At 44.1% G+C, this 25494-nt stretch overlaps 1 protein-coding gene across 4 annotated transcripts in view; it reads left to right on the top strand.

Annotated features, from left to right (window-relative positions):
• Window positions 1-25494, top strand: part of TSC1 (TSC complex subunit 1) — a 66478-nt gene that overhangs the window by 21465 nt on the left and 19519 nt on the right. For 2 of the 4 annotated variants that reach the window (XM_040324432.1, XM_040324433.1), the window contains exons 8-15: window positions 2766-2932; window positions 3758-3855; window positions 9435-9567; window positions 11178-11290; window positions 11376-11418; window positions 13057-13149; window positions 20447-20461; window positions 21792-22347. In XM_040324432.1, coding sequence (XP_040180366.1) covers window positions 2766-2932; window positions 3758-3855; window positions 9435-9567; window positions 11178-11290; window positions 11376-11418; window positions 13057-13149; window positions 20447-20461; window positions 21792-22347 — 1218 coding nt within the window. The remainder of the gene's footprint in view (window positions 1-2765; window positions 2933-3757; window positions 3856-9434; window positions 9568-11177; window positions 11291-11375; window positions 11419-13056; window positions 13150-20446; window positions 20462-21791; window positions 22348-25494) is intronic. The other 2 variants (XM_040324434.1, XM_040324436.1) reach the window with 2 other exon arrangements.

The raw sequence follows: 25494 nt of genomic DNA, 5'->3' as shown, positions 1-25494 counted from the left end.
CCTGTTGGGTGCTTGTTGGGAAAGGGGAGTGTCTGGCTCTAAAAATGCTCAGCAAAAGCAGTTCTGATGAGCGAGTAAATAAGGGGGTGGTAAAAGTGTATGCTGAGCAGCCAAATCGAGCTCTGGTGTCCACTTCCTGAGGCCCTGTTCACACTGGGGTGTTCTGGGATTGTCTCAGAACCAGTGCAATTCTGCAATACAATTGCAAAACGCAGGTGCAGTGCGTTTTTGCCGCAATTGTGCGATCTATTGTAGGGCAAAGTGCATTATGTGAAGCTTGTGAGGGGCGTGGCCCCTTGTCAAGTCATTCCGAAATGTGTTGTCGAGACACCAGCAACCATCTCTGCACTCCCTCCCCTGGCTTGCGTTCCATTTACACCTCCGTGTATCAAGCCTCGTTTTGGATCAGTGTTTTCCCGAGTGATTGACATTGCTTTCGGGCATTTCCCTTGCCTATCCACATGGCTGCTGGTTGGCTCCTCCAAGTGGCTGAGCTCCTGCTTCATCGTGTGTCCTCCAACCTGACTGGTTACTCAATCCATGTGGCTTGACACCCATCCCCCTACATCTGGTTCTGCTCATCACAGATGAGGAGCTTGGCTTGATCACTGCAGCGCCGTTCCATAGGGCTGGATCATAGCCCATCGCTTGTTAAGGTACTCAGTGTTCACGTCAACTAGCAATTTCATCCATCTGAGAAGGTTTTTTGCATCTGTTTATTGATCACATCATTGTTTTAATAAACGTCTTTTTACTTTTACTATATCGGCACTATCGGGGGCTGTTTTAAGTAGTAGTTAAATATCAATTTTCTGCTTTCTTTCTAACAGAGTTTCCATTCAGCGCTTCTGTTTGTGGCTGTTTTTTTTTCTTAGTTTGTTTCATTTCTGGCACCGCTCCTGGTGCGCAAGCTCTAAACGGCTGCTTTTTGGTCTCCCACAAGACACCATACACCTGTGTCCTTGTTCCCCAATGCCAAACTTATTTATTGTGGTTCCATTGGAGTCTGTCTGCTGAGCAGGTGAATGGCTGGTTAGTGTCTGCTCTACTAATGCAGAGCAGACACAGCCCGCTCTCCCCTATGGGTGGTTGGATGCAAATGGACCGCTTGCCAGACGGATGGGGAATGGATCTTCACCTGTCTGTTTTTTGGGGATAGGGCACATGTCCTTGACACTCGCTGATTCATAGAGGGGACTGGAGGGTCAGATCGGGTCCACCTACAAAACTGACAGGTAGACCCGGTTGGTCCACCCATGTGAAAAGGCCCTTGTGGAGAGAGTTGGTTGGCACTATCGCACAAACTGGGATAGTATTTACAAACAAACGCATGCCTAAATCTCATTGCGACATGGGATCTGACTTGTGGGATCCAAGTCGGATGACATGTGAAATACAATGTTCCCTGATTCTACACAAGTCTGTCCAGAGTGTAAAAAGGCACATCAAAGTTGGACTCCAAAGATGCACTGAAAGTAGCACTAATTTGGCGTCGGGTTAGTGTGAACAGCGCCCCAAGACTGGTGAGTGCGCTAATAGCTAATAAATAAAATTATAATAAAAAATAAATTAATAAATAAATGAACAGCAAGTGAAACACCAGCCTACCTTTTATATAACCTAAATATCTAAAAAAAAAAACACGTTATCTAGTCCCCAACGTGACAGGTGCCTAATAGATAAACTTGATAATTAGTGATCATTAAGTGAAAAACAGAGTATAACAATATTCCATAAATAATCACAATAACATAAATTCAATACATTCATGTGCTGCTATCAGTCCATAGAACTGTAGTGTACTGCAAGATCCACAACAATTGCCACGAACATCCAGTGAAATAATATCCAGTGATAAAAGGTAATAGTCCACCTTCACCGACTGATAAGGACACCCACAAAAGTGCTCAAAAGGTGGCAGCTTACCACAAATAGTTGACCCTTTTAAAGTGGTCACATGTGCTTCATAGCAAGTTGGACTTTGCTATTAACAGATGAAATAAGCAGATAATTGAACAACCTCTTAACCTATGGAGACTCAGGACGGCATATGCAAATGACAAGATAAGGTCCGAAATAGTGTAATCCCGTTTATTAAACTTAAAAATTTTCAAATATAAAAAGCCAAATTGCTGCTTACTTTAGGAGTGCCCAAGGCCCGGCGCTGAGGCTGGATGGCATAGAATCAAATTGGTGGAGATGGTCCCGACTCGTGTGCGCTGGCGTGCGTTCCACCCTGCACCGCAGTGAGCCAAAGGAAACCGGAGGTGACCTCAGTATGTGACCAGGTGACGCCTCTACGTCCGTTTCGTTTGACACGTCTTCAGACGCTTCCTGAAGACGTGTCAAACGAAACGGACATAGAGGCGTCACCTAGTCCATGTGTTTAGTTTACCTGTATTTTTAATAACTTACCCCTGGGATAAACTACTGATGCATGCTCCTAGGATTGCATTTTATAGATTACCCCCCCCTTTTTTTTCTATTTTTTTTTTATTTATTGTAGTGCCTTGTGACAAGTGCATTGTCAGTTTATGGTACAGCGTGCATGGACATCTATCTGTAGACCCCGTATTGTCACCTGTTAGTGACAGATGACATTTTGATTTCCAGTTTCAATAATATTTCGTCTGACTTTCACATGTGTTCGTTAGTGCCCACGTAAACTGCTTGTCCATTTTTGTGCTGCCATATTTTTTTGACTTTTTAGTTATATATTGGCTCAGAGTATCTCTTCCTGACTGCTACTGCTATGCTTGTCTTAGATGGAAGAGGTTGGAAACTCATGACATTGTTGTTGAATGTGCCAAAATCTCTCTGGACCCCAATGAAGCCTCCTATGAAGAAGGATATTCTCCCCTTTCAACTCGCCTTCGGCAAAGGCAGCAGGACGTGGCATCCAGTCCCTATCCCGATATCTGCAGCAACTCTGGTATGTAAAAGGCAGTACATAACATTCATCGTGTGTGTGTGTGTGTGTGTTAATGGTGTTGTGGCCCGTTTTCTGAAAATGAATACGTGGTGATAAAGGTTGTGTTTTTGTTAAATTATCACTTCAAGACAAACGTTACCTTTTTTCCACTATACACTTTTGGGCCCCTTTCACACTGGGGCATCGGCGGTAAAGCGTCGCTATTTTTATCGGTGCTTTACCGTCCGTTTCGCTGCGCTATTCAGCTGCTAGCAGGGCGCTCTTACCCCTCTGCTAGCGGCAGAGAAGGGGTAAAACCACCGCAAAGCGCCTCTGCCGAGGTGCTTTGCAGGCGGTATAGCCGCAGTGCCCCATTGATTTCAATGGGCAGGAGTCGTGGAGGAGCAGTATACACACCGCTGCTTCACAGTTCCAAAGATGCTGCTAGCAGGACTTTTTTTTTATTTTATTTTTTATTTTTTACCGTCCGCTAGCGCACCGCTCCAGTGTTACAGCCCTCGGGTTTTCACACTAGAGACTGCAGCGGCTGTTTCAGGTCGCTTTGCAGGTGCTATTTTTTTTTTTTTTTAGTGTTCTAGTGCCTGCAAAGCAACTCGGTGTTAAAAGGGGTCTTATGGCTGGTTGGTGTATGTTGCAATTAGGACACTTGATGCATGTTTCCTTTTGGGTTTGACTTTGTTGGTAAAGCAAGAATATGGATGGAAGCCCCAGACCTTGTGTTAAAAAAATAAAAAATAAATAATTTCAACAGTGGTAGGATATGTGTTAAGATTAGATTCTCCATAAGATATTTTTCTTTTTCTAAACTGTATTACTGGTGTTTAGGAAGCAGCACTTCCACACCCTTTTCTACTCCCAGGCTGTGCACACAGGATCCACTTTATATTGGCACCCAAGCACTTCGTCTGCAAGCAGAAACACAGGTAAGCGAGTGCCACTTTTGTTAACCTCTGAAACAACTTTCCAGAAAAGGGGATTTTAATGGTGTAGTCTCTTGCATTAGTTGTCCAACTTGTATGAAAGGGGAGCCACTGGTAGATTTGCACTCCTGTTTATCCTGCGGGCCCCTAGCTAGTGAGAACCTGGAATTTACAAGGATTTAGTCACTTCAGGTATCTGCTGTTTACTTTCACTGGCTGCTGTAGCCAATAGAGCACAATCTGCACTCATTTGCTTCAGTGGAGTTCGCTCGCGCTCTCTCTCTCGCCTGTGTCTGTAGCTGGTCTGGCATTGCCCATATCCTCTTCCATATTTAGGTGTCTCAAATCTGACCTCATAATGACCAATTGAGAAATGCATGCCTGCTCAGTCTCCCTATAAATTTTAAAGCGGTCTATGGGGGGGCGCAGACACTGGCTCTTTCCTAAATGGCTCTGTCACGAGCGATGCACAAGTTCACCGCCACAGTTTAACGATAGCAGGATAACTAAAGCTGGATGAGGATAAAACAAGAACTCTGCTCCACTCTGAGACTACAAGCAAGCCAGCATTTGACATTTTATATGAAGTCGGATTCCCACTCTCTATCAAATATCATGCTCCTTCTCACATCTGTGTCTTCTACCCTCAAATTATCTTTACTCTACCCCTTCTCTCTACCCTGCAGCATGCACATATCGCCCTCACTCCTACTCTCTCCCTACTACTGCACCCATTATCTTCTGCATTTGCTGCACTCACATGCTGACATAAACACCAGGGCCATTAGACATGTGCGCTTATGCACATCCCACTCCCATCGTGCCTTCATCACCCTCTGTCTCCTAGTCTCAGGTGATATTTCTCCTAATCCTGGTTCGCCATTTTCCAACTGTAAGCCACATGTCCAATACCCCTCCTCTGGCAACCGCAATCCACTCAGTATAATTTCTATACCCCTGCTTCCTCAAAGCAGCCCACCAATCTAATGCGCCCTTTGGAACACCCGTTCCATCTCTAACAAGCTAACATCGGTACATGACCTCTTCATCTCTCAAGGCTTTAACATACTTGCCATAACCGAAACCTGGCTTCAAAATTTGGACTCCGCTTCTCCTGCTGCCCTATCCCATGGAGGCCTCCATTGGGTTCGCTCCCCCAGACATAACGGACAGAAAGGAGGTGGAGTTGGATTTCTTCTATCCCCACAAAGCACCTCCAAGTCCTTCCTATCACTCCCTCTCTATCCCTCTCTTCTTTCGAGAAGCACTGTATCCGTCTGTTTTCTCCAATTTCTTTTGAAAATTGCAGCAATTTATCGGCCTCCCGGACCGGTATTGCGCTTTCTTGATGACTTCGCTGCCTGGCTATGCTACTTTCTCTCCTCTGAAATACCCACTCTCATTGTTGGTGACTTCAGCATTCCTGTCAATGTTGACAGCCCAACTACAGATAAACTTCTCAACTTAACTTCATCTTTTGACCTAACCCAATGGACGCATACTTCCACTCACTCCAAAGGTAATACTCTTGACCTTGTATTCTCCCATCTCTGCAATCCTGCCAACCTCACAAAACACCCCCTTTTCTCTCTCTGATCACAACCTCATCAGTTTCACTGTATCCTTGCCTCCAACCAACCATCCCTCCAAGTGGCAAACAATTACTTGTAGGAACCTTCGCAACTTTAACCCTTCTCTTCTCTATTCTGCTACTGACCACCTACATGACATCTCTCCCCCTGTCCTATCCTGACCTGGCCACCTCTGTCTACAACGGTTCACTCTCATCACTAGATACACTTGCTCCTCTAACCACACGCAGATTTAGGCCCCGATCGTTACAACCCTGGCAAACTGACAACACTAGAAATCTCAAGAGACATTACTGTGCTCTTGAACGACACTGTCGTAAAATCAAATGCCTGCAGGACTTCACCCTATATAAATCTGCCCTTCTAAAATACAATTCCTGCCTCCATGCTGCCAAACAAGACTATTTTGTCTCTCTCTTATACCTTGTCATCCAGTTCCCATCAGCTCTTCTTAACCTTTAACTCTGCTTCGTCCCCCACCCCCTCTCACCACTAACTCACTCACTGCCTAAGAGATTGCCAATCACTTCAAAGACGAGATTGATGCAATTTGTGAGGACCCCTCCACTGTGCGTACATCTTCACCACCCAACAGAACTTGCCTAACGGCACTTTCAACACACTCCTCTTTTGAATTGGCTACTATTGAAGAGGTTACAAAACTTTTCTCAGGTGACCACCCAACCAATTGTCCCTTGGACCCTGTTCCCTCGCAACTACTACGGTCACCCTCTTCTATCCTATGCTCCCTCACATCTTCAATCTCTCTCCCTCTCTAGTGGCACCTTCCCCTCCCCTCTAAAACATGCACAGATCACTCCCATACTTAAACAGCCCTCACTGGACCCCACCAACCTGAACAACTTAAGGCCCATCTCATTGCTCCCATTCACCTCAACTCCTAGAACGCCTAGTCTTCAACCTTATTGGCTCCTACCTCAGTGAAAATAACCTTCCTGACCCCTTACAGTCTGGCTTTCACTTGCAGCACTCTACGGAAACTGCCTTACTAAAAATCACTAGTGATTTACTAACTGCTAAAAGCAACAGCCGGTACTCCATACTCCTACTTGACCTCTCTGCAGCCTTTGATATCGTTGACCACCCGCTCCTTCTCAATAAACTGCATTCCCTTGGCCTCCAAGATTCTGCTCTATCCTGGTTCTCTGCCTATCTATCACAGTGCTCCTTCAGTGTTACCTACAACTGTCTCCTCCTTCTCCATTGCCCCTTTCTGTGGGGGTCCCCCAAGGCTCTGATCTTGGACCACTTCTCTTCTCTATATACACCTCCTCCCTTGGTCATTGATAACCGCCCACGTCTTCCAATACCACCTATACGCCGATGACACCCAAATCTATCTGTCTACTCCTCACCTCACTCCTTCAGTCTCCTCTCGCATTACTAACTTACTAACTGACATCTCAGCATGGATGTCGCACCACTTCCTTAAACTAAATCTCTCTAAAACTGAGTTACTAATATTCCCCCCTGCCCGTGCCCCCCTCCATGACTTTTCCATCAAAATCAACAATGCAACCATCAGTCCCTCCCCTCACGCCAGGGCACTAGATGTAATCCTAGACTCTGACTTGTCATTTCAGCCTCAAGTCCAATCGTTGTCAAGATTGTAGAATTCACCTTCGTAACATCTCTAAAATTCGCCCCTTTTTAACAAATGAAGCCACCAAACTCTTCATTCACTCCCTTAACTCTCGCCTTGACTATTGCAACTCCCTTCTTATTGGTCTGCCTCTCTATAGGCTATCCCCTCTTCAGTCTATCATAATGCTGCTGCCAGACTTATCCACCTTACCAACCGCTCAGTCTCTGCCAAAACTCTCCTCCAATCCCTACACTGGCTTCCTATCACCCAGCAAATTAAATTCAAAATACTAACCACAACCTACAAAGCCATCCACAACTCTGCCCCGAGCTACATCACCTATCTTGTCTCCAAACATATCCCAAACCGTCCTCTCCGCTCTTCTCAAGACCTCCTACTGTCAAGCTCTCTCGTCTCCTCCTCCCATGCTTGTCTCCAGGATTTCTCCAGAGCCTCTCCCATCCTTTGGAACTCGCTACCTCAACCTGTGCGGCTATGCCCTACTCTTGCTACCTTCAGGCGATCCCTGAAAACTCAGCCCTTTAGGGAAGCCTATCACGTCTCCGACTAATCTTTTACCACTTCAGCTTATTCCCCAGTGTTACAACCTTTTGTACCACCTGCCCCACCCTATTAGATTGTAAGCTCTTCTGAGCAGGACCCTCTTAATTCTCTTGTATTTTATTGTATTGTCTCCCTTTTATATTGTAAAGTGCTGTGTAAACTGTTGGCGCTATATAAATCCTGTATTATAATAATTGACTCTGTCCATTCATAACTGGGCATCGTAAACTGTGTTTACAATGCTTCAACTTATGAATGGAGAGGAGCCTTTCTCCCCTCTATTCATCTCCAGTGCAGCTGAAGCTGCTGAGGGACTGGGGGAATCTCTGTCCTTGGTCTCTCTCTGTGTCTCAAAAGGGAGATGTCGGGGGGGGGGAGGCTTTGGTGAGACATCAAGGGTCTTAACAGACCCCTAACAGGGCTGATGAAATATATTTAAAATTAAATTGTAAAAATAATACAAAATAAACACGCTGACACAGTACACGTGTCATCAATGCTACATATTGGTGCCACTGTCGCATGACCTTTAAAAAAAAACAAAAAAAAAAACATGGCATCGAGAATTGGTATAGGCGAGTACTTTGGGGGGCGGGGTTAAGGTTGATCTCATTGTCACATTCAACAAATTAGTGGTGAGATGATTTGAGCTTTGTGACATGGTGCATTATCCTGCCTGAAGCATCCATCAGAAGATGGGTACATTGTAGTCATAACTCATAAAGGGATGTACATGGTCAGCAACAATACTCTGGGAGGCCATGGCGTTTAAATGATGCTCAGCTGGTACAAACGGGCACAAAGTGTGCCAAGAAAATATCCCCCACATGTTGCACCAATCGCCACCAGCCTGAACCATTGATGCAAGGCAGGATGGATCCATGCTTTCATGTTTACGCCAAATTCTGACCCTACCATCTGAATTTCGCAGCTGTATTCGTGACTCATCAGATCAGGCAACATTTTTACTAACTTCCATTGTCCAATTTTGGTGAGCCTGTGCGATTTGTTGCCTTAGTTTCCTGTTCTTAGCTGACAGGAGTGGCACCCTTGTGGTCTTCTGCCGCTGTAGCCCATCTGCTTCAAGGTTTGATATGTTGTGCATTCAAAGATGGTTGTAACGAGTGGTTATTTGAGTTACGATTGTCTCTCTATCAACTGGAACCAGTCTGCCCATTCTCCTCTGACATCAAGGCATTTTCATCCACACAACTGCCGCTCTTTTTCAGGCCATTCTCTGTAAACCCCAGAGATGGTTGTGCATTAAAATCCCAGTATATCACCAGTTTTTCAAATGCTCAGACCAGCTCTTTTGGCACGAACAATCATTCCACTTTCACAGTCACGTAAATTTTCTTTCCCCATTCTGATGCTTGGTTTGAACTTCAAGTTGTCTTCACCATGTCCAGATGCCTAAAAGCATTGCGTTGCTGCCATGTGATTGGCTGGTTAGCAATTTTGTCTTTTTCAAGCAATTGAACAGGTGTACCTAATAATAAATTGGCCAGTGAGTGTATATTTGGAAAAATCATGTATACATTTAATTGGTGCAAAAAATAGTAGCGCAATTTAAGGGTAATTGATGATTGGTATAATAAGTGTACATAATATAGATCATGAACAATAATGCAGAGAAATTGAATAATATGAATATATATATATATATATATATGTGTGTGTGTGTGTGTGTGTGTGTGTGTGTGTGTGTGTGTGTGTGTGTGTATCATAGATTTTAGCTTTTGTCGCCTACATGTACTGTGTACAGAATTTCCTTGTAATTCTCTATTTATTTATTTATTTATTTATTTATTTATTTTTAGCAGAATCAGGATTCTTTTTGGAGCCCATCTACCTTATGCGGAATGACCACGCCCCCCAGCTCTCCTGTTGGTCCAGCACCAGATTTCTCCTTGCCTCCTTCCCGTCCTCCCAGCAAAGCACTGATCACACCTGGTAGGTCTTGTAGCAAAATGATTTGTTTGCTGGGGTGTTATAAAGCTAAGCTATATTCGAAGGCCAACCTGTCTGACTTTTACTCTTTAAAGATCAAGTGATCAAAAAATACTTCATAGTGCTTTCAGTTAAACACATAAACATGTCTAGTACATCCAAAGTCTGAAGAGGTTAACAGTAACCGCAATGAGCTTGTTTTGGCTTCATTCAGCAGGCTCTGGGCTTTTGTGTAAGGGCGGTCATACATGGATCGAAGTTCAGCGGTATTCAGGCAAATTTCTATCCACGCATAGGCAGGCTGGTTTTACAGAAGTCTACCGATCAACTCCTGTACAACCAGCTGTGTGTGTGTCCAGGACTCTCTCTCCTGATTGGCTGCTTGCTGTGGGGGCCCTCAACAAAAAGGAGGGGCCAGGAGCGTTGAGGGATCCAAGAAGAGGATGATCCAGGATGCTCTGTGCAAAACCATTTCAAGAGCAGGTAAGTATTTTTGTAGGGGGAAAAAAAGACTTTAGTATCACTTTTTGGGTAACTAAGTGACACGCAGTTTGGTTGATTATATGTAATTCTGCATGAATCTATTTTACAGAAGAGCAAGGAAGTAAAATTAAGTGACAGTGCTTCTGCGCGTCCATTTTTTAGACATCCGAAGTCTTGGCCTGGGTTCACACTTTTACGAATTGGATGTGGTTTTTGCCTTCCTTCTTTACAGCCTGTGATCCTACCATGCACAAGACTGAGGAAGTTTTTCACTTCAGGAGCTTCTCCTTAGGACTGAATTGGGACCAGCATCTGGCTTTTAACTTTGTCATCGGTTGTGTTTTCTGTCCTTTTTTTCTATTTTTTTCTTGATACCATTGGCATCCCACTTTTTGATTAAGTCTCTAATGTGGCTTCCCTCGCCCATTTTCGTGTGTGTGTGTGTGATCTGAATCTAGTTCTTTCTGTGCTTTAGAATCCACATTGTAAAACCTATAAGACATTCCTCTCTACTCTTGACAACAAGTTGCTTTTCCTTGTAACATCTCCAGTGCAAGGCCAATGGCTGAACTAGCAGCCTTCACGTGCATAATAAGGAGGCCCAAGTTCTAAGTTCTACCAGGGGTATATTTGGGCATCCTCTGATGCCAGCTTTTGCATGCAAGGACCCTTAGACAGCTCTGAGCTTCAGGTAGTCCTTGATTCTGGTGTGTATTGGGGTTTATTTTTTCTCTTCTCTTTTCTTGGCTCTGTTAGCATTGTTGGCTTTGTTGTCCACTATTCTGTTGGACTTTTTGAACATCCTGTCCAAAACCAGGTTATTTCTTTGTGTCCCTCAATAGGCAAGAAACGAAAAAATAGGATTTTGTACTTGCTGTGAAAATGCTTTCCTTGGCGTCCATTACGGGGCATGGAAGTCATTAACTACTGCCTACAGGATAATTGGACACTGGCAAGAAAAAACTATTATACACCTGCAAAGCCACTGAAATTATGATTATAGCATGAAGGGGTGGAGCTTGTGTCCTTCACTGGACTCCAAGAAAAGGATTTTATGGTGCGCACAAAAAATTATATTTTCCCATCAAAATCAAATTTTTAATTTTGTGCTTTTATCCTTTATAACATAGGTGGAAAAATAACACCCATGAGCACACCAGCAACCTCTCCTCCTCCTGTTATGAGCTCTGATGATTCTGCAAATCCTATTAATATTTCCTACACTGCAACCCCTCCCAAAAAGGTAAGTAGAACTGATGGCATTGGAAGACTTGTTATTGCACTCCTCTACCCAATGCATTGCTAATGTGGTTTTCTCTATCTTGTAGACTGAAGTCAATCAGCACACCATCAGGGGAGAAAAGGGCTCTGGTAAGCTGCAAGTTTACTGTAGTGATATCTGTGCGTTTTTGTGTTTAGCAGGGGTCCGAATCGTAATTTTTTTTTTTTTCAACCCTCCTCTCTTTGTATGTTTGATTCTTAACCTCCCTGGCGGTATGATTAATTCAGATTTTAGGTGCTGAAAGCGGTACCATTATTTTGCAAGGAAATTTGGCGTTTTACATTGTAGGCCTGTAATTCTTAGGAATAACTCACTTAAATCTATCCAAACCAGAGTCTAGTAGACATCCCGGGTTTGAAAAACAAAATCATAAATTATAATATAATAATTATAACAAATAAGATTAATTATAATAAAAATTATTCAATAATGTAATCAACTCAAAATCACTGAAATTTTCTCCGTTGCAGAATTGTCGCTGTCATTACTTTTATTTATTTTTGACGAATTTCCCCACAAATCGCTATCGCTCAATTCTGCAAGTGATTATAATTTATTATCGCTGTTTTCTAGCTGGTCTAAAAGCACTTTTGACATAAAGGGACACTTTTTGGTTGCTATGGACAATCTACAGTTTGCAGGCAGAAAGAACAGTTTTTATTACGGTATATAAAAGTACATGCAGGACACTGGGCAGACCACTAGGGACAAAGGGTGTGTGTATTTTACATACAGTACTTTAATCTGTAAGATTACAGTATACTGTATGTATTGTGTTAACTTTTTTGAATTTGGCGCCATTCTCCGCCCCGGGGGTTGTAACGTCACAGGGAACGGAGCTTGGTGGCACACAGGGACACTGTGAATCGAGCAAGGAGACACCGCTCGATCACAGCGCAGCGGCATCGCAGGATCCAGGGACAAGGTAAGTAAACTGTGGCTGCTGCGAGGCGATCCCGAGTCTGGCTCGGGGTTACCGATTTTGGTAATGAAATGCCACCCCGAGCCAGACTTGGGAATACCACCAAGGGGGTTAATGGCACTACTTTTTTGTTTTTTCTGCATGCAAGACATCTAATTGAAATGAATAGGATGCCTACATGTAGAACACAGTGTTCTACAATGTTTTATGAACCTATCCTCCTTCCCATCACAATCCTGTCTTCACAACAGTGTTCTCAGCCCCCACCCCACTCTCCCCCTTTACATCACAGCCCCCCCTTTTTTACATTTCTGTCCTCGGCCCCCTTCACACCAAGGACAATTAGGAGAGAGCTGTCACATCTACACAAGGCGGGAGGCACATCAGTCTAGAGCTGAAATTGGCAGCAGGACAGCTCCACGCAGGAGGCTGACATCGGAAGTAGGACGGCTGCACAACTTTTCCTGGTAACCAGCTGGTGACTGGTTTCTTTCTAGCTACCAATTACCTGCTTGTTAACTTAAACTCCCACCCTCCTTCCGGAGCTGTGCTGCCTCAGATATCGGCCTCGTGCCCCCCGCCGCCGCCCATGTGGAGCTGTCCTCCCGCCAATGTCTGCTTGATGAGGATGACTGCAGTGAGGGTGATTGAGCAGGCTCCTAAATGGTAGGTCCATGACCAGTCTGAATGAAGAACTGGTTGTGACAGTGTTAATATGTCAGCGGTGTATTTCTTTTGTTTTTGGCTGCTGAAACAGTTAAGACATCTAAAGTTGTGGTGTGTGTTCTACTTTTTATACCTGCAGAAAACTCTCCCAAAGTTGTGAAGACTGTGTCTCTAAGTGAGCTTTCTGAAGTTATAGGAGTGCTGGCTGCTGACCACAGTAATACAGAAGAAGGTGAGCATTGTGTCTAATAACGGAGCAAGTCACCCTGTCGGCTCTGTTCTGTTACCAAATACATACAGTGTTTATATATTTGTTTTTATTTGTCTAAATGGTGTTAAGGGGGCGGGGCAGCAGTAATTGGCATGATTGTTTTTTAAGGCCGGGTTCACATATATGCAGGTCGGAGAGTGTGAGTCTCTCAATGGAGCCAGTTCGCACAGCTACGGGCAGCCACGGTCTAAGTTTCTATATTCTGTATTTTCTACCTGTGGGGCTTTTTTGCTGATGCCTTTTAGTTAAAATCCTCTGCCACCCCCAGGATCTTGATGAGTCTGACAGCCGCTTTAGGCCCCTTTCACACGATCGGCCTGCTCGGATCCGCCTGTCTGTTTTTTTTTTTGTTTTTTTGTTTTTTGTTTTTTGCATGTGGGTTTTTTTCCTTCATGTCTCTAGTACTGTGCTGTATTTCCATGACTAACATATTTCCTGTATTTGTACAGAGACATACAGGGGGTGTTTACAAATTACATAAAACTCATCACTCCAGTGTAGCTGAAGGCAGAAGTGTTAACTATTGGCTACCGTGCTGCTTCCTCTAAATTCCACTAAATGGTTCACTTGCTCTAAAGGAAGTATGCTATACTATAACCCATATGTTATTCACAATACCAAACGTATATCAGATGTTTAACCACTTACCCCCCGGACCATATTGCTGCCCAAAGACCAGAGTACTTTTTGCGATTCGGGACTGCGTCGCTTTAACAGACAATTGCGCGGTCGTGCGACGTGGCTCCCAAACAAAATTGGCGTCCTTTTTTTCCCACAAATAGAGCTTTCTTTTGGTGGTATTTGATCACCTCTGCGTTTTTTATTTTTTGCGCTATAAACAAAAATAGAACGACAATTTTGAAAAAAATGAATATTTTTTACTTTTTGCTGTAATAAATATCCCCCAAAAATTCATAAAAAAACTTTTTTTTTCCTCAGTTTAGGCCGATACGTATTCTTCTACATATTTTTCGTAAAAAAAAATCGCAATAAGCGTTTATTGATTGGTTTGCGCAAAAGTTATAGAGTTTACAAAATAGGGGGTATTTTTATGGCATTTTTATTATTTTTTTTTTACTAGTAATGGCGGCGATCAGCGATTTTTTTTTTTTTTTTTTTTTTTTTTTTTTTTTTTTTTTTTTTTTTTTTTTTTTTCCGGTATTGCGACATTATGGCGGACACTTCGGACATTTTTGACACATTTTTGGGACCATTGGCATTTTTATAGCGATCAGTGCTATAAAAATGCATTAGATTACTATAAAAATGCCACTGGCAGTGAAGGGGTTAACACTAGGGGGCTGGGAAGGGGTTAAGTATGCCTGGGTGTGTTCTTACTGTGGGGGGGGGGGGGGGGTGGCCTCACTAGGGGAAACACTGATTTTCTGTTCATACATTGTATGAACAGAAAATCAGCATTTCCCCTGCTGACAGGAAAGAGAGCTGTGTGTTTACACACACAGCTCCCGTTCCCCGCTCTGTACCGAGCGATCGCGTGTGCCCGGCGGCGATCGCGCCCGCCGGGCACACGCACGGGAGTCGGGGGCGAGCGGGGGGCGCGCGTGCGCCCCTAGTGGCGGCTAAAAGGCAGGACGTCCTAATACGTGATCTCGCCTAGGAGAGCCACCTTGTGGACGTATTATGACGGTGCGGCGACGGCAAGTGGTTAAACTGAGAAAATGTACCAATTAAAAAAAAAAGGGGGGGGGGTAATTGATGGCAGTGACAGGCCTCAAACTTGGGACAGGCCAACAAAAAGCTGGCAAAGTGGTTCTAACAAGGAAGAGCTCAAAGAAAATTTTGCAGCAAATAAGGATTATTGGTAACAGGCCAGTAACATGGTTTGGCATAAAAAGAGCATTTTGGAGAGTCAGTGTCTCAGAAGTAAAGATGGGCAGCGGTTCATCTGTGAAAAGCTGCATCTAAAAATTGTCCCAAAATTTCAGAATAATATTCCTTAACGTATTTTCCATCTCAAGGCACCCCAGTCTACAGCTTGGTTTGCTGCGTGTCGTGAAACGTGCACAAAATGAATGCGCTGTTCTTTAGCAGATGTACAGGGGTGCCAATAACTCTTGCATGACACTCACACATTGGCAAAGGCAGCGAAATCTAGTAAAAGATGAGGTTGGACATCTTTTTGTTTCTGTGGGTAGGGAGGCCCATTGAAATGAATGGTCTGCCTATACACCGCCACATAGATGAGAACCAAGGGCTCATTAACACGTGATGTTGAACAGTAAAACCACATGGTTGAGGCACATTTTAACCATCCCCAACTGCTTCCCCTTTAGCTGCAGTGGCAACATCCAGGGTCGTACAAACGTTGGCCATGGCTGGGAGTATACCCCAAGTGAATGGGTTTGCTGCAACTACGTGCATAGCATGCTTTTGTGGCACAGTGATTTGGATTTGGGGGGCTGACAGTGAGCAGGCGACATATTGCCTCTTCACTGCCTGTCAAATGCCTCTGAAAAGTGATCCGAGCATGGATCACTTTTCAGAGGTCAGTCCTTGTTATTAAAGGAGCCCTAAAAAGACATGCATGCTCCTGCTGCTGAGATGTACAGTTCAGCGAAGTGGTAGCTTGGTCAGATCTGACAGCCTGCCTCAACCAGGATGCTCTTGCACCCTGGTTGAGAGAGGCTGAACTACAGTACATATTAAGCGATTGTGAGAATCCTGGAGAAATCCAGGCAAGGGACAAGGTTGAAATGCAATATAAAAATGCCCATGATCTTCAGCCTCTAAAGCCCCATACACACTATCAGTTTTCCTGACGGTTTTCTCATCAGGTTTACCAAAACCATGTAGTGCAAGGGCCTGCCTGATTGCATACAAATTGAAACTCTTGAGGTTTGACCTCATATTAGATGGTTTTGGTAAACCTGAAGAGAAAACCGTCAGGAAAACTGATGGTGTGTATGGGGCTTAAGACACTGCAGTAAAAACTGGCATGATTCTGTAATGGTCATCACTGCATGAGCTCAAGAATACTTCCAAAAACCACAGATTGTGAACACCGTTCTCTGTGCCATCCAAAAATGCTAGGTAAAGCTCTATCACGCAATGAAGAAGCCATATCTGTACATGATCGAGAAACACCGCTGTCTTCTCTGGGCCAAAGATAATTTAAAATGATCTGTTGCAAAGTGGGAAAAATATTCTGTGGTCAGACAAATAAAAGTTTTACCTTCCCCTTTTTTATTTTTATTTTTTTGGGCAACCATGGGCGGTGCATTCTCTGGACTAAAGAGGATGGCGACCTTCCAGCTTATCGGCTTTTAGTTTAAAAGTCTGAATCTTAATGGTAATGGGGGTACAATAGTGGTTAAAAGATATATGCAGGCTTTATAGCAGAATATGCTTCCATCCAGACGACATCTTTTTCAGGTAAGACCTTGCATTGCAATGCGAAACCGCATATTGGATCTGACAACAGGGAATCTGTACACCCTGCCCTCCCCTGAACCTTCTTCTCATTGTCTTTGCAGTATCTAGATGGAGGGCACTCCATTAGTTCTTATTGTTGTGGTCTGACTCGGATAAATGTGTAATGCTGACTTGGTAAAACTCGTAGCATATGTTGCATGAGCAATTCCAGATCATCAGGATCTACTTATTCCCAATTACTGATTTGTCATTTTGCTTCATGGAACAGCATGGCCCTTAAAGTCCTGGTTCTGAGGGACAGGGTTATCCTTGGATCTGTAGCTCCTACAATGCTGAAAGTTAGGAAGTTCAGCTCCTGCCAGGGTCTCATCAAATGTGGAAGGCATATTTCACTTGGTGCTCCACCCCACTAGTTTCTTAGTGGGATGAATCTTTCAGCTGGGTCCCGTGGGATTTCTTCCACTTCCATTCTTCTGCGACTACGTGGGGTCTGAATCTTCAGAAAACATAATTTGAACTTCATTCTGCGGTCTATCATCCATAAGGTTGCTTGTCTGGTAGCGATTGGCCCTGTAGGTTATATTGAGTTGTGACTCTAGCCTGCAAAGAACATTTTAGTTTTGCATTAGGACATGGGGTTGAAGCCCCAGGGCTTTCTTTTTGTCTTGGGTATTCTCTGTCTATTCTGACTGTCTGTTCTGACTGTATCAACCAGGATATTTTACTTCTGTTCCTCTTCTCAACTGAAGCTCACAAAAAGGAAAGTTCCCTCCACTGGCCGTGGTTTAGTCTTTTTCAGCCAGTGCTGCTTTCAGAAAGACTGCTTCTCCTTTTGTCATCCTGGAAAGGGTCTAGGTCGGGGATAAGCAATTAGCGGACCTCCAGCTGTTGCCAAACTACAAGTCCCATCATGCCTCTGCCTCTGGGTGTCATGCTTGATGCTGTCAGTCTCGCTATGCCTTATGGGACTTGTAGTTTGGCAACATCTGGAGGTCCGCTAATTGCTTATCCCTGGTCTAGGTTCACCATTTCTAGGTGTCTCAGGCCATCCAAGCTTATGGTCGCAATGACCATTTTATGTCAAAGTGCATTGTAATAAATTTGTTGGCTCTCTTGCTTTTTGGCATCAACAGTTTCCCATATATGCAAGGCGGTCACTGGTTTTACCCTTTATTTTTTTTCTGTACGTTGGTGGACTTTTAGACCTCCATCTGATACCATCTTGTAGCACAGCCTTTTTCAACCAGTGTGCCGCGGCACACTGGTGTGCCGTCAGAGGTTCTCAGGTGTGCCGCGGGGGTCAGTGGAGATAAGGCTGTCAGATGAGCTCTCCTGCCGAACTGTGAGAATCTCTGTCGGCTTTAAAAATGAAAGTAAAGTGCAGAGGAGTGTGCTGTGCTCTCTGCTTCCCCCTAGAGTGCAGTACCCGGCTAAAGAGAAATCTGAAAAGGTACTGAGCTAGAAGCTACATTATTTTTTTTAAAAATGGCTTTATACATTTGTCTGTGTGTGTGTGCATGTAGTCTGTCTGTCTGTATGTGTGTGTGTGCACATGTGACTGTCTGTATGTGTGTGTGTGCACATGTGACTGTCTGTATGTGTGTGTGCGCATGTGACTGTATGTGTGTGTGTGTGCACATGTGACTGTCTGTCTGTGTGTGTATGTATGTATCAGGGTTGCCAACTTTCAGTAAATTTACAAAGAGTTTGTAAAATCCATACTTTTTGCATTTGTCCATGAATGTCAGTTACAGACATGCAGCCTACATGTCCGCAATGGACATTCAAGGACAGATGAAAAAAGTACGGATTTTACAAACTTCGTAAATTTACTGAAAGTTGGCAACCCTGGTATGTATGTATGTATGTATGTATGTGTATGCATGTGTAAGCCTGTGTCTGTAGTCTGTATGTATGTTACTTTTAATCCTGACCCCCCCCCCCCCCATTCCTGTACCATGAGAATGGCTTTTGTAGGGCTTGTTTGATAGCAAGGACTGCTGCTTCTCTGAAAAGCAATCCATGCAGAGATCGCTTTTCAGAGGCATTTGACAGGCGGTACAGAGGCATTATGTTGCCTCTTTACTACCTGTTTTAAGCCCGTAAATGCAGCATCACTACACCGCAACCGTGCAATGCACACAGTTGCGGGGTAGTTGCAGTGCAGCCCCATTCACCCTCGGTATACCTCCAGTTGCAGCCACAGCATGTGAACACCCCAGCTGCTGCCTCTGCAGCTAAAGGTAGAGAAGTTGGGGGTGGTAAAAACGGCTCAACCATGTGGTTTTACCGCCACTTTGACATGTTAACAAGCCCTTGGTTCACATCTGTGCAGCTGCATGTAGGGCAGACCATTCATTTCAATGGGCTTCTGTACCCACAAAAATGCAGGGAAACAAGTCCCCAACCTTCTTCTTTTTTTTTTAATTGCACTGCAGCAAAAGCACCCCACATTTTCCAATGTGTGGGGGTACCATTAAGAATTAATGGTACCCCTAAAGAGCAGAGCATTTTTCTGTGTGTCAGGAATGAGCGCGATTTTGCGCGTGTTCTGCGACACACCATAATGTGAACCAAGCCTTGGACTGGGGTGCCTCAAGACTGAAAATACTTTTTAAGGGTGCCCCGACTGGAAAAAGGTTGAGAAACACTGTTGTAGCATATGGTTCTTCAGGTAGTTCTTTGTTCCTTGGGCTGGTTATTGTCTATTTTGTCACCCACCCCCTCAGTTGTACTGCTTTTGTACTTCCCGAAGTTAAAGATTTTCTGGTGAGAGCATTTTTTTTTTTTTCCCCCCCCCCCCCTCTAATCGCCATAAGGCCCCTTTCACATGGGTGATGTGATCTGGCCCTCCTGTCAGTTTTTTAGGCAGACTATATTGGACCCTCCTTCTCTATGAAGTGGCGGATGTCGGCAGACAGCTGACACCCAATTTGATCCTCTGCCAAAAACAGATGGATGGGGGGGTCTATTCCACCTGCGTCCGTGCAGCTGCTGCATTCCAATTGACAGCAATGTGCCGGGATCAACAGAACACCTGTGCATCTTCGTATGGGTGATAAATGCCTTCACGTGTATACAAATGTAGTCGGCGCTCAGCAGACTATAGCAGCTAGCACTAGAGGTCAATATGCTAAATGTAAAAGTACAGCGCTCAAAAAAATGAAAAAATACCTTAAGTGAATAAATGTATCGTACAATAAATTTGCCGCAAAAAAATTGTGCGATTAACCTGAAACTAGACTTCATAAACATAAGTTGGAAGTTTGTGCGGGGGAAGAAAAACATTGTGGGGTGTTTTTTTTTATTTATTTTTTTTTTTTTTCACTGTACGTAAAGGTAAAAGGTTGGTGCTTCTTTTTAATGCCATTCAGATCTCCCAAGTGTTCTCCAAAGGTTCCACTGTGCTAGCCACCACCAGCACACCACAACAGACTAAACATTAAATTAGAAGAAAAGAGGTTTAACCTTAAACTACCTAGAGGGTTCTTTACTTTAATGGCAGTAAGGATGTGGAATTCCCTTCCACAGGCGGTGGTTTCAGCATGGAGCATCGTTGGTTTAAAAAAAAATATTAGATAAGCACCTCAACGACCGCAACATACAGGGATATACAAGGTAATACTGACATATAATCACACACATAGGTTGGACTTGTCGTTTTTTTTATTTTTTTATATGTTACATCACAGAAGATAAGTGCGAAGCCAAGATGCCATTTTTTTGACAAATCATCAATACACTTTTTAGTACTGTTCAAATGTGTGTGCATATTTTTCATTTCATAAATGTGTTTTAATAAGTGCTACACTTAGGTAGTGGTGCTTTTCTCTTTTTGTTTTTGCTTAATTTTCTCCATCTGCAGGAATAAAGAAAAATGGTAGGTTTGTAAGACTGGAAAGGTAACTCAAAATGCCAAGCTGGCATCATGGTTGGTGATCACAAATGGTTTCTCGAAAGGTGGTGGTGGGAAGAGAGGGCTATCGCTGTTTTACACCTGTGTTTTACTTTGTGCACTGGAGAAACGTTTTGTGGTTTTCGCTCATTAATACAATTCTTGAAGAAGAACTCTAAACACCATTTCCATTAAGACTGGACATAATACAATATAGCCAAAAAAGGGGGGGGGGGAACTTATAAAGAGGGTATACACTTATTTTTCAGACCGTGGTTTCAACAGTCATTTGTGTGAAAAAATATATCTACGAGGTTGCTTCAAAAAATGTCCGCTCTTCTTCCTCCTCCCCTTCCTTTTTTTTTCTTCCTTTCGTCCCCCTCTTCCTTTCTCGTGTGTGTGTGTGTGTGTGTGTGTGTGTGTGTGTGTATGTGTATGTGTGTGTGTATATATATATATATATGTATGTGTGTATGTATATATGTGTGTATATATATATATATATATATATATATATATATATATATATATATATATATATATATATATATATATAAACAAATTTTTCCTAACCCATGTATGCCATACCTGATTTAGTTCTGAATCGGGAGCTTTTGGCTCAAATTACAAACACTGGCTTTCATTTTTTTTTTTTTTTCACTCGTGACAAAATAGTGTGGGTAGGAACAGACCCAGCTTGGGTACCAGTTATTCAAATTGATCTTTAAGTAAACCTGTGCTTTGCCCCCTCTACTTTTTTTTACATGCCAAAACCCAAGTAATAAAGACCTTTATACAAGCTTTGCGGTGCTCCAGTCTGAGCTTGCATATGGCTGAAGACTCTCTGCTGCCATGTGACAGGCCAGTTATCAAGCACTTGTAATGCCACATGCTCCTCTGTAAGCAAATCTACTGGGTATTTTCTTCACTCCTGGCAGCTAAATGAAGTGGCATTGAAGCAGCTATGAGATAAATATGCGCTATTGTGGAGGGGTGCATTTGGGTTTCTTTTTGACTTGCTCTTCATAGACAAAGCACAGGTTTGCGTTAAAGCGGGGTAGGCACAAACATGTTCTCCCAGGTGTATAGCTTAGAAGGTTCACTTATTTCTCAACAGCCCTAACCTTTTCAGAAACCAGGACATTTTTTAATTGACCTCATAGGTCTAGGCTAGGGGGTTTTTTTTTTTTTTTTTTTTTTTTTGACCAAGGTTAAGAAATTTTAAATTGTCACTTTGTACTATTCTGGACATTATGCTTTTCAATAACCAAGCCCCTGAATTTTTCATTCCATGTTCTTTTTTGTTTTTCTGTAGCTGCTATATCCCAGGAGCTGTGTCAGATCACAACATCTGAACGTGAGCCTGTTATACGTCGTGGAGGCTTTGATTCCCCCTTCTATCTTCATAACGAGAGCCAACCTGCCCATCCGAAAAAGAACTACACCTGCAATGTGACCCAAATCGGTGACAACCGAGCTGCTGACAAGCTCAACTGCCACGGGTCCCAGGACACACCTAAACAGGCATTCACTCCTATTGAGCCACCAAACGGCACAGAGAATGACAACTCAGGGAAGTCGCAGACTACTAACTCTTTACCCAGTGACAGAACCATCCTTACCCCCAGCCCTTGCAAATCTCAGGCGCACTGCAGATCCTGCTTCAATCCTGCCCCTTATGAGCACCTTTTTGAGCTGGCTCTGCCTAAAACGGCAAGCCTTTTCATCTCCAAAAAGACAGAAGAGCTGTACAAAAAATTCAGAGGGAGCAACGAGGAAGTCGAGGACGACAGCACATCAGTCTCTCCTGCGGAGGTGCTCGACCGGCTCATACAGCTAGGTGCTGATGCCCATACCAAAGAGCTGAACAAGTAAGCACTGGCATTTGACCTCTAGACCAGTACTAAGATATGTTGGCACATCAATCGGAGTAGGGCCTGCAGTCAGTGACCCATTGTAGGTAACACATAGCCGAGTGCTCCCTCCTCTGACCCGTGAACAGTGTTTGCAGAGAAAAGCCTTCCTGCACAAACTTTATGGCTCTAAGATGTCATGTAACTGAGTATAGAGAACTGTAAAGTAAGATTATACAGGAAGATTGCATAGGTGTGAAAAAGTCTGCCACTTAAAAGTACTCATCTTTTCTTGGTTGCAGGAAAGAAATTTGCTCCATCTATTGCCATATCAAAACTGGAGCAGACCGAATCTGGAGCAGCTGTGCAGGGCAACCAATCAGCTTCTATGTTCAGCTTGTTCTGTCAAGCTTCAAAAATGTACCATATAATCTGATAAGTTGGCATGCACTGCTGCTGCAGATTTTGTCTGCTCCAGTTTTGATAAATTTCTCTCAATATGTAGTGACTGACACATTCTATAAAGTTATTGGCCTGCTGTTGACTGGAAATCTGTAAATGCTAGTTGCCTGGCTGTTATGCAAATTCACTGGATTGTATACTTCTGATTATACTGACCTGGAACTAAAATGTAGATTTAGAAAGTCGGCGTCAAGTCAAATATCCTTGTCTGTGTGTGTTTTGGTCTAGTGACTCATAAAGCATGAAGCTCATAATTGCAGCCAGGCAACTAGAAGGGAGAGGTCTGCGATGGTGACGTCAATGTTTCTCATTTGTAACAGAAGTAGATAGTACAACCAGGTTGTATGTAACCAGCTTTGTTTTTATTGCAATCTGTATTCTCGCTGGAAAGATTTCTTTACTTTGGGTTCCAATCAGTACCACTTACCAAGATGGGATGTAAGGAGGATATGTTCATAGTGGAAGCTAGAGCACAGTAGACCCTTCTCTACTTAAAAAGAAAGAAAAAAACTGGATTGGCTAGTGTTCAACTTTAAAGGCTAAGTTCACCTTTTTACTAACCTGTTGCACCTATATTTAGGGTGTAACCCAGGGGTCAAGTCCTGGGAAAAAAAGTGTGGGAACTCACCCAAGATTCCCCACCTCAAAAATACACACACACATATATATATATATATATATATATATATATATATATATATATATATATATATATATTCAGGAACGGCCCAAGACATTGTGCTGCCTGGGCCCAGGAATGAAGTGCTGCCCCCCCCCTCCAATAAAAAATATTGCCCACCAAAAGGCCCCCCACATTAATTATTTTATATCATTGCAATTAAAACCCAAATGAAATGTATCAGTAAGTCAGATTTACATGCAACAGTGATGGTGGGGTTCAGACACAGCCAGGGGTGGTGGGGGTTTATACACAGCCACGGGTGGTAGGTTAAACACAGCCAGGAGTGGTATTGAGGGGCGTTAAACACAGGCAGGGGTGGTAGGGAGGGGGTTAGACACAGGCAGGGGTGGTAGGGAGGGGGTTAGACACAGGCAGGGGTGGTAGGGAGGGGGTTAGACACAGGCAGGGGTGGTAGGGAGGGGGTTAGACACAGGCAGGGGTGGTAGGGAGGGGGTTAGACAGGCCGGGGTGGTAGGGAGGGGGTTAGACACAGGCAGGGGTGGTAGGGAAGGGGGTTAGACACAGGCAGGGGTGGTAGGGAGGGGGTTAGACACAGGCAGGGGTGGTAGGGAGGGGGTTAGACACAGGCAGGGGTGGTAGGGAGGGGGTTAGACACAGGCAGGGGTGGTAGGGAGGGGGTTAGACACAGGCAGGGGTGGTAGGGAGGGGGTTAGACACAGGCAGGGGTGGTAGGGAGGGGGTTAGACACAGGCAGGGGTGGTAGGGAGGGGGTTAGTCACAGGCAGGGGTGGTAGGGGGTTGTATACAGCCAGGGGTGGGGCGTCACTAGGGTTGGTGTCACCTGGTGCGGTAAGAAATGGTGTCACCCCCCCCCCCCATTGTATTTTTTCCCATATAAGACTGCATATAATGCCAATAGTAGTGTCGTTAACAACTATAAAGCAATTAGCACATTTAACTAACAATATGATATGAAAAAAATTAGAACTCCCCAGGAAATAACAACCCCCCGTCCGGATCAGTACCCGTTTCAGCAATAATAGCTGCCAGTACAGTGTCAGTTTCTGCAAAAATAATTGTCAGCATTGGTGTCCATTTCTACAATGATTCAAAGCATTGGTGCAGTAGCTACAATAATAGCCCTGGAATTAATGGTCAGTGGTATTAATGCTTTTTTAAAGCCCTGCAGCACAAGGAGTTAATTTACACTGCAATGGATCACTAATGCAGTAGTGGCCAGTGGCTGTATTAACTAACTCCATTGTGCTGTATTAGTGGTCAGTGTTAGTTACCCCTTTTTATTGCAGCATGAATGGGTTCATTAACACTGACACTGACCACTAATACAGCACAAGGGGGTTAATTAACTTCTACTGGGCACTACTGCATTAGAGATCAATGGCAGTATTCATTAACTCCTTGTGCTGAATTAGACATTAACAAGTCCTGTGCACTGGAAAAGAGTCACTGCAACATATATTTTCCACAGTCTGCTCACTTACCTAATCCCAGCAACATGCTCATTCCCGCGCGGTACCTCTCTCTCTCTTCCTGTCCAGCCTCTGAATGACATCATGTCAGAGGCGGGGACTAGAAATAATCTGTGGGGTGCAGTGGAATGGATATCTACTTTGCTGAGTGTAGGAGTGCAGGGATCGTTCCAGCACTCGGCACCTCGCTGCAGCTCTGTGCAGGGTCTGACTTCAGCAGTGATCTATCTGTTACTGTGTACCGATGTGCATGCCATGTTCATCTGCCATCGGGCACAGTTAAGCCTGCACTGCACGCACTGTCATCTCTTCACGATCCCCCCCCCCTCTGCCTTGGTGTCACCCGGGTGCAACCCCCGCCCCCCCCGCTAGCAACGCCACAGAGGAGGAGGGTGTCGCATACCCATCTCATACAGGCCAGGCTGGACTCTGATCGGCTCGGGCGGCTCGTCCTGCAAAGGGAACGCGCGTTCCTGCTGTAAAAATAGTGCAGGGACGTCGTTCCCACGCGTTCCCGCAGGACTCGAGCCCTGGTGTAACCTATTACTGCACACCTCTCCCCGATTCCCC

The sequence above is a fragment of the Rana temporaria genome, chromosome 9 (assembly GCF_905171775.1).
Source record: "Rana temporaria chromosome 9, aRanTem1.1, whole genome shotgun sequence".
In the NCBI taxonomy this organism is placed as follows: Eukaryota; Metazoa; Chordata; class Amphibia; order Anura; family Ranidae; genus Rana; species Rana temporaria.
This window is presented reverse-complemented; position numbering and strand designations above follow the sequence as displayed.